The sequence below is a fragment of the Syzygium oleosum genome, unplaced genomic scaffold (assembly GCF_021117445.2).
Source record: "Syzygium oleosum isolate NSW1041296 unplaced genomic scaffold, Sole_v2.1 Sole_v2.03, whole genome shotgun sequence".
NCBI lineage: Eukaryota > Viridiplantae > Streptophyta > Magnoliopsida > Myrtales > Myrtaceae > Syzygium > Syzygium oleosum.
In genome coordinates, this window is record NW_026607487.1 from 16,571,084 (window position 1) to 16,580,825 (window position 9,742).

A 9,742-nucleotide genomic window follows, 5' to 3' on the forward strand; every position below is an offset into this window, starting at 1 on the left:
TGGGAGGAAGCAATTAAGGCTGAATTAGCTTCCCTAATCAAACGAGAGGTTTTTGGACCCATAACTCGCATCCCCGATAATGTAAAGCCCGTTGGATATAAATGGGTATTTGTCCGGAAACGAAATGAGAAAAACGAGATTGTCAGGTATAAAACCCGACTCGTTGCCTAAGGATTCTCCTAGAGACCTGGGATTGATTATGATGAGACATATTCACCTGTGATGGATATGATTACATTTCGTTTTCTCATTAGCCTGGTACTCTCTGAAAGATTGGAAATGCGTCTTATGGACGTTGTGACGGCATATCTATATGGCTCATTAGACTCGGATATTTATATGAAAATTCCCGAGGGATTCAAAATGCCTGATGCATGCACTCCCCGCAACTTATTCTCAATAAAATTGCAAAGATCTTTGTACGGGTTAAAGCAATCCGGTCGCATGTGGTATCAACGCCTAAGTGAGTACCTAATTAAGGAAAGGTACAAGAATGATCCTATCTGCCCATGCGTGTTTATTAAGAAATCAGAAATCGGATTTGCTATTGTAGCAGTTTATGTCAACGATATAAATTTAATTGGAACTCCAGAAGAGTTAGCTAAAACTGTTGAGTATTTGAAAAGGGAATTTGAAGTTAAAGATTTGGGTAAAACCAAACTTTGTCTTGGTCTAGAGCTTGAGCATAATGCACATGGAATAATCATCCATCAATCAGCATACATTGAAAGATTACTTAAAACGCTTCAACATGGACAAGGCTCACCCATTGAGCACCCATTTGGTTGTAAGGTCTCTAGATCCCCAAAAGGATCCGTTTCGTCCTAGAGAATCTGATGAAGAGATACTTGGTCCTGAAGTACCATATCTCAATGCAATTGGGGCTTTGATGTACTTGGCACAATGTACGAGACCAGATATCGCTTTTGCGGTAAATTTATTGGCACGTTTTAGTTCTGAGCCAATTCGGAGACACTGGAATGGAGTTAAACATATTTTTCGTTATCTCCGAGGAACCATAGATTTGGGATTATATTATTCCAAGGATTCCACTACCTCTGGTTAAGTTGGATATACTGATGCTGGATATAGATATGATCCACATAAAGCTCGCTCTCAAACCGGTTATTTATTTTGTTATAACGGCACCGCCATTTGTTGTCATTCTACGAAGTAATCGCTAGTAGCTACATCTTCCAATCACTCTGAGATTATTGCTTTATATGAAGCTGGAAGAGAGTGTGTTTGGTTAAGATCTGTTATAACACATATTCACAATTATTGTTGTTTAACACCGGTTACAAATTCTCCCACTATAATTTATGAAGATAATGCTGCTTGTGTTGCACAAGTTAGGGGAGGATATTTCAAAGGTGATAAGATCGGGGAGGATATTTCAAATGTGATAAGACCAAGCATATCTCGCCGAAATTTTTCTATACTCACGAACTCCAAGAAAGTCGACAAATTGATGTTAAGCAGATTCAATCCATAAATAATCTTGCAGATCTTTTTACCAAATCATTGCCAACGTCAACTTTTGAGAAATTAGTATATGGCATTGGTATGCGGCGAGTTCATAAGATGCAAGATTGACTAGCCCCAGCAGTGGCTATATAGCTCAAATCGAGGGGGAGATATTATGAACTATGCATTGCACTCTTTTTCTTTCTGTCCGGTTTTTTCCCACAGGGTTTTTCCGGCTTAAAGTTTTAATGAGGCAATTTACGCATCTATAAAAGGGAGAGATCTTAAAATTTGTGCTGTGTACTCTTTTTCTCTTTTGTCCGGTTTTTGTCCCACTGGGTTTTTCCGGCTTAAAGTTTTTAATGAGGCAGTATCATTCAATGCACATTCATAATATAATGAATACAATGAATATTCAAGGGAGAGTGTTATGAAATACATGAATGAATATTCATTATATTCAATGTACCTATATATTTGTAACCTACATTCTACGTACAATCTCCAATGAATGTTCATCTCCCTATTCAATGTATGTATTCAATACATTAACATTAATGATATGTGCATTCTTGTTTTCTTATAAATAGGAGTTTATTTTTGGTCATTGTGTAAAAAAATCAGAACATAATGGAAGGAGAAAATATATATCTTTGGTGTTTATCAGCTTTCTCTACTTAATCTCTATTCTCTCTATTATATACTTACAACGCAATATTTTACGACAGTAAATACATTATTGACATAATATATAAAAGAGAAAAGATTTTAAGTTTGAATTTCTTATATGTAATGTTGTTTATACGATAAGAAAAGCTTCGAATATTAAAGTCGGATACACGAGAGGTAAATATTTAGTAATAAATTACGCATTTGTCAATGCTTATGAAAGATTAGACCAAGAAAAAGTTGCTTATGAAAGATGTAAATGAAGATGATTTTGAAAATGGTAATTTTTCCGGTTGCTTGAAGAGCCAAAATAGTCAAAAGGACACACGGTCTGTTCTTGCTTCCACCACCGGGGTTATCTTTAACTTGATTCATCGTTCCATCAATTCTCTCCATCACTCCCTCTACTCTCCTCCTCCTTCATCATCATCTTCTTCTTCTTCTTCTTCGATTGTTTAACCTTTGATTCGAGGCCAACTGCGATCGCCCCTCGCACCGCAGACGCTGTTGACCATAGTCCCCACCGCTCGGTTTCTCCTCATTTCCTGAACTCTTTCTTCTTCGCGTTAGGGTTCCGAGATCCGAATCCGATCGCTCGCAGCTGTGAATTTTGTCCCCCCGGGAAAGAGGCGATTGATCGATCAGCGGGAGCGACGAGATGAGCGAAGTCTTCGAAGGGTACGAGCGTCAGTACTGCGAGCTCTCGGCCGGCATCTCCAGAAAATGCGGCTCCGCTTCGCTCCTCGACGCAGGTAATCGGAAACTCGTGATCCGACGAAATTCGATTTCTTTTCTGATTGCGGTTGGTTTGCTCTTTCGCTCGAAGAAATCGACGCGACGTCGACCTGGAGTTCTGCAAACTTTCTTTCCCTTTTGGTCGCTAAGTTGTGAGCGATCCATATTCCAGGGTTGCGCGTTTCTATTTATGTGCCCCGATTTGGTGTCTGGTGGTTTGGCAACATCCCGTATCTTCTTTGTAAAGATGTGGTCGGATCGTCTCCTGCTGTGGGGTTTGCACTTTTGATTTACTTCTTCTAGTGCTTGAGCTGTTAGAGAATTGAACAATTCGTTTGTGCTGTCAGTGAATTGGGAACTGCTGTTCGATACTTGCGGGTCATTTAAGGATTGAAAACCCAACACTAGTCGCCGAGGAATGTAGAACTTGGTATCCGTGGCATGCCTATGGCTAAGTTGTTAGGGCCTCTAAATTTGCACGAATGAAGTCCAACTTTCTGTCTATCTCAGAGAACTAATTTGTGTTAGGAGATGCCTTCTGATATATAGCTTGTTGTTGGTCTCTAGAAGCACTTGGTTTTCGTGGCGGGTCACTAATGAGTTGGGAACATTTTAGGTCTGGCATACTGTAGTACAGTCACCTAGCTCGTAAAGAATCTGTTCCCTAAACAAAATATTTGCTTAGTTTGTTTTCTGGAAGTCTGATATAATCGACACACTCATATGACGAAAGGCAAAAAGGATGCTTCTTGGTTTGTAAATTTGGAGCGTTTGAACTTCTGTAATGAACTGCAGGATAGTTGAATGTATGCTTTCTCAACTTGAGTACCACTGCATTCCAAATTCCAGTTGAAAGTTTGGGAGGCATATAATCTTAACCGACGGAACTGTGGGATAATTGAATATATGCTTTCTCAACTTGAGTACAACTGCATTCCAAATTCCAGTTGAAAGTTTTGGAGGTATATAATCTTAACCGACGGACTAATCTCTGTAAACCTCAATACAACTACAGACGAAATCTGAGCGAATTTACCTTATTTTGTTTCTTGCTCTGACAAACATGGAGATGATGCCATACCAGCTCAAAGTAATCTATTTGGTGATCTTACTTGCAGAGGAAAGAAAGCAACAGATATCTGAATTAAAAGTTGCACTTGATGAAGCTGATGGGTTGGTAAGTTGTGAGAGACGTGATTTTCTCTCCCTGTGGCCTGTGCTCTTTCTCAGGATTTTCTGTGCTTCTGACTTTTTTGGTCTGTATTTTCCAGATACGGAAAATGGATCTGGATGCTAGAACTTTGCAGCCAAGTGTCAAGGCAATGCTTCTTGCTAAGTTGAGGGAATACAAGTCTGACTTGAATAATCTGAAAAGAGAAGTTAAAAGGATGTCATCTCCTAATGCCAACCAGGCTTCACGCGAAGAATTGTTGGAAGCTGGAATGGCAGATTCACATCTGGTATGCCTTGAATCTAGATGCGCATTTGGTACATGAATTGTCCTAGTCCTGTACCTCATTTTAACTTAAGGGAAATTTTTGGTTTAGTTGCTCATTGGGTTCAATGATTATGTTGTATGATTTTGTAATGAGTGTATTCTTGCATGATATACTACTTGCCTTTTTGCCCCTTAAGTGGTAGTTCAGGTTGTCTGGCAACCTGCAACAGCAATGTGGTTGCTGAATTTTGGTTTTTCTTATGGGTTTGTGCAGTTTTATTGGATAACTGCAGAGCATGCTGAATATTTACTTTTGAGTGGATGTTTAACTGCAGGCTTCAGCTAATCAAAGAGAAAGATTGGCTTTCTCGACGGAGAGATTGAACGATTCTAGTGAGAGGATAAAGGAGAGCAGAAGAACCATGCTAGAGACGGAGGAGCTGGGGGTCTCCATACTCCAAGATCTACACCAGCAGCGCCAGACTCTCCTGCATTCTCATAACAAGGTACCTATTGAAGTTTAGTTCTATTTATTAAATCCTTGAACTTTCTTTTGCCAACTAAATCTTTGTCATTGCAAATTAGCGTTGTGCGCCTGTTTGAACCTGAAGTGAGTTTGCAGTAATGGCTGCATTTTATGGGCTAGGACTTTGCCTAGGAGGCTCAGACCTGTTAATGATTATGGTGCTCTTTTTACAATCTTTAATTTGCAGCTTCATGGGGTGGATGATGCCATAGACAAGAGCAAGAAGATTTTGACGACTATGTCAAGGAGGATCACTAGGAACAAGTGGATCGTTGGCTCAATAATCGGGGCTCTCGTCTTTGCTATTATCCTAGTTCTGTACTTCAAGCTGTCTTGATGGTATCCATACCACCAATTCCCATGCCCTGCTATCCTTGTGCGCAATAAATCTTCTTGTACATAAAGTAATCAAAACAATACTCATCCCGTCTCTATGATTCTTGCATTTGTTGTGACTCTCTTTGTATTTTCGGGTTCATTGTTGTTCACCTCGGTTCGACCCGGTTCGCGGATGAACTCGATGGGAGTTCCCTGTGGTGAAAGGGTCGGACTTATTATGATGCATACTTTTATCGAACGTACGTCTTTATGTGTCTGGTGGTTTTGGTTCTTGTTCTTCGTTTCGTCCCACTTGGAATGCCTATTCGTTTTATCTATAGTAAAACGCACGCGCTAAAAGATATGGCGGACTGTTTTCTCAAACCACTGGGACACTGTCGGCTGCATGTTCCTTAGACACGTTCTTTCGACTCATCGGCCTCGATAGAGCCTTGAAAATGATGTGAAATGGAAATAAGACGACGACGCCCGTCACAGGTCAAGTTTGTGCAGTGCGAGAGCACCTTGGGCCGTGGGATGGGCCGCATGCGGAAAGCGAAAGCCCAAAGCCCAAATCGGAAGCTCCTCTCCTCGGTCTGTGGCTCTGTGAGGAGGACACGTGGAGGAAGCGTGAGCTGACTGTTCTCTTCGCAAGCCCAACTTCCCTCTCCGGACCCGCCAAACTGAAAGCAAGAGAGAGAAAAAAATCGCTCGCTCCCAGGCACGCACGCGGCCGAGAGAGAGAGAGAGATTCATTTCAGAGATTCAACAATACAAACTTCTCCGTCTCTACTTCTTGTTCGTCTTCGTCTTCTTCTTCGTCTCTTCAACCGCGCTTGCAGAGCTTTCTACGCCGAGAATTCCGGCTTCCATTCCGTTAACTTCACCTCCCCCGTTCGTCGGCGGAACTGCCCGAGGTTCTTCAATCGCGGCTTCGGTCATGGAGCCTCTCTCTCCCGTGTCCCCTTCCATCGTCCTCCCTCCTCCGAGCAACTCGCTCCGGCTCCAGCGGCCGCGGCGGCTTGCCGCCTCCCGCGCGGCCCACGGCGGCTTCCGTCCCCGCCGCGCCCCGCGCTTCCTCGTCCCGCGCTCTCCGGTGCCCTGCCGGTGGGGATTCGCGGAGCTCTGCTGCGGATCGCGCGGGAAGAACGTGGGAGGAGAGGAAGACGACGGGAGCGACGAGGTGGAGAGGGCGATGCGGATGGACGGGAGCATTCCGGGGACTTCCGACGAGTTCGTGAAGAGAGTGTCTTCTCGTGCTTACGACATGCGCAGGCACCTCCACCAGTCCTTTGAGACCAGCAGCTATGATGGTAACGTTTGTTACTCCTTTACTTTCTTCTAATTTCATCAGTTCATTTTGTCGCGTACTTGTGGCCGCTTTCTCTGAGAATGTTCGAGGAATTGTTTGATTTCTGTCGATTAGAGTTCCTTTGCTTCACCTTCATGAGGCCATTGACTTTTAGATTTAAAGAGTACTACACGTGTACGGAAGGATCGTTGCTATGTAATGCTACGATGTTGCTGAACTTCGCTACAATAAGGAGCAGTGCAGTTCTCGTAGCAGTATCTGCATGTCTTGGGAGTATTTGCTATGCTTTGCTTATCTCCACATTGATAGAACTTTTTTATGCCAAGGTTTGCACTATTGATGGGATCTCTAGAGAAGGTGTCGCGAGCGATGATTCTCTTCCGAGTTGAATAATTTTTATGCGTGGGATAGTGCTTTGATCTGCTTCCATATCCTGTATTTATGCGCACACCAAATGAAACCGGTCTTATTTTTTCTGCCTTTTTGATCTAGTGTTGGAGGCAAATCCATGGAGAGACCCTTCAAAGCCTGTGTATGTATTGACTCATGGTGAAAACCAATTGTGCACAATGAAAACACGAAGAGATCGCAGGTTTGGCGAGTAATGTGCGCCATGTTTCATATGGTTTTTTGTTGCTTTTTCTCCTTTACTCATTTTTTTTAGCTTTCACAGTGAAGTTGAGAAAGAACTTGGATTACTGTTCTCCAAAGCTGGAAAATGGAGTTCCAGTTCTGGAAGTCAGTCTAAGCAGCCAAGGAGCGGGACAAAGTTCCAGATGCTTGTTGAGGATATCCGGGATGGAGTTCTTGTAAGGTTCTTTAATTTGTAAAGTTTTTTTCTCTAGATATTCTGCTAAGGACTTTTATGCTATTGTTGCTGTATAAATGTGATGAATTCAAACCAGAAAGAAAGATAGAGGACGTGATTGTGCAAAACAATCATCAGAAACTTAATATGTATCAAATGGAGCCTTAAGAGCATTGTAAATGAATTTACCCATGCTATCTCCTCTCCTCTTATGGATCTCTAACACTTAGGCTCCATGCTGAGCAATTCTCTGAGTTACAACACTTGGTTTTGCGATGCAGTCCAGCGAACTGTCCTAATTCATTATCTACTTCAATTACCAACCTCTTATAAAAAAAAATATAGTTAGTCACTGATCTGGTTGTAATTCTTTGATATTGTTGTCGTGGTTTTCTTTGATATTGGCCCCGAGTCTTTTAATTGTTTTGACCAGGAATCACAGGAAGTAAATATTAATGAATTAGTAACGTGGCTTGGTGCGTCCATTGTCTTGCAAAAGGATGTGGCCGGGCCTAACATGATATCATCTTCTAGAAAATGTTAATTTTAGCATTGGTCCCTGAATGCCATCAAGTGTGTGGTAATAACTGGTATGAGAGGATCAAGGAGAAGCAAGCAGAGCTGCACAGGGGAGAAAAAAAACGGGCGCCTAGTTTAGAAAGGTTGATGCCTGTTGCTCTAGCGACTGGCAGGGACTGGGTAGATAGGAAAGCCGTGTAGAGCATAGCTGTGCTAACTAATGGTGATCTGGTTGTAATTGACTAGAAAAATCATATGTGGTTCAGATGATGCCATGACGAGATGTAGGGGAAGCTGAGATTTGGATGTACACTTTTTCCACTTTTGTGATGCAGGAGCAAATTCGGCTGAAGGAACTTTCCCCATGCAGAGATTTTCAGTTAACAAGATCAAGTCATCCTTTAGTTTGCATGAAGGATTTTATCTAAGCATCCAACAAAGATAGTAGTTAGATAGAGCTAGGTAGAAGTTAGGTGTATTATTTGCTGAAGCTACTAATATCTATTGCAACCCTGGGGATGAACTCGTGGCCAGAAGGTCCTAATGAGTCTGGCTCTAGTGTAATTGGCACTGTCAGCAGCCTTTTCCATGGTACAAGAGGCACACTGATGGAGCCGTTTTCAACACAATAACTTGGAAAAATAAAGCTCTTGGAGGGTTTGCACTGTGGTCTATGTTTTTGCCTGATTCTTTGTGGCGTATGCATATCTAATTGGAAGGAGGGTTTGCCTATGATCATGCATTCTTTACGGCGTATGCGTATCTAACTGCATGGCACCTAAATGTAGAGGTTTAGGTGCCAGTTTCTTCTTTCTGTGAAAAACGTTCTTGCCTGAATATTAATTGTTTTAAGACCTGATCGGAGTGCTATACTCTTGTGATTGCTTGGGACTGATAAACGAGTTTGTTCTTGCGTTTTGTTTTTCTGGTTTTCTTTCATTTCATCTGCTATATGAAGAACATCCATATTGTTGCAGGTCTTTGAAGATGAGAATGAAGCTGCAAAATATTGCGACTTATTGCAGGGAAGAGGTCAAGGTTGTGAAGGTGTTGCCGAGATAGACGCCTCATCGGTAAGGGGATCAGAGGAAATATCGAAAACCTGCAGAATTTCTCGATCATTGGCTAATCACTCCACACTATGCAGGTGTTTGATCTATGCCGCAAGATGAGGGCTCTCGCAGTTTTGTTTCGTAGGGGAAGAACACCACCTCTACCCCAAAGCCTTGAGCTTAACTTGAAGGCCAAGAAGCGGTCCCTTGAAGATGAAGAAGGCTCGGCTTGATGCTACGTATGCTCCAACATCATCTGAAAAGATCACAGATAACTGTCCTTTAAAGGAAGTTGTCCAAGGGTTTTAAAGCTGACTGTATCTACCAGTTTACTGCAACGCTCTTGTAGCGTAATAGTTGGTAAGTATAGGTTGTTTACATCTCCCTTTTCGACACTTCCGCATGGGTGGCTTGACAGGAATATGTCGGAGATATTGATGTCGATCGCGTTCACGTATAGTACACACTGTTCAATGCAAAGGCCAAATTACAAACGCCTGATCGTCTTGAAAGTGTGAAAATAAAACCGTCTATGATATAGTGTACTGCGATTTGAATATCTCAGGGAAAATGAAAAATCAGAGAGCGAAGGGTTTGATTCGGTGGGCAGTTGATAGTACATTATCCAACTCGAATGGTTAAAACAGTGTACTACGATTGGTAGAGAAGAGCGGAGTTCTGATGGATCGATCTCAAAGAAGCATGACAGTGCTCGTTGAGAGAGCTAAGTCGTATTTACGACTTAGGTAATGCGTCCGAAGAACGGGCACACCCACCCCATACTTCTTCAAGGTAAGGGCCCCTACCGGTTTGACTTTGACTTTCCGCGATGTTCGTCTGAGGGCTCGGCATCAGGAGCAGCTCCGACATCTACCCGCAATGCACTCGTCTATTAATT

At 42.4% G+C, this 9,742-nt stretch overlaps 2 protein-coding genes across 2 annotated transcripts; both read left to right on the forward strand.

The window, feature by feature from the left end:
• Nucleotides 1-2,470: 2,470 nt before the first annotated feature.
• Nucleotides 2,471-5,290, forward strand: LOC115672080 (vesicle transport v-SNARE 12). The gene is made up of 5 exons (XM_030593842.2): nt 2,471-2,888; nt 3,990-4,048; nt 4,143-4,331; nt 4,645-4,815; nt 5,023-5,290. Exons 1-5 carry the CDS (start codon nt 2,795-2,797, stop codon nt 5,170-5,172), a joined length of 663 nt encoding a protein of 220 aa, XP_030449702.1. The 5' UTR covers nt 2,471-2,794; the 3' UTR covers nt 5,173-5,290.
• A 570-nt stretch (nt 5,291-5,860) lies between these two features.
• Nucleotides 5,861-9,338, forward strand: LOC115672124 (uncharacterized). The gene is made up of 5 exons (XM_056309775.1): nt 5,861-6,466; nt 6,958-7,057; nt 7,139-7,274; nt 8,770-8,865; nt 8,940-9,338. Exons 1-5 carry the CDS (start codon nt 6,094-6,096, stop codon nt 9,075-9,077), a joined length of 843 nt encoding a protein of 280 aa, XP_056165750.1. The 5' UTR covers nt 5,861-6,093; the 3' UTR covers nt 9,078-9,338.
• The last annotated feature ends 404 nt before the right edge of the window (nt 9,339-9,742 follow it).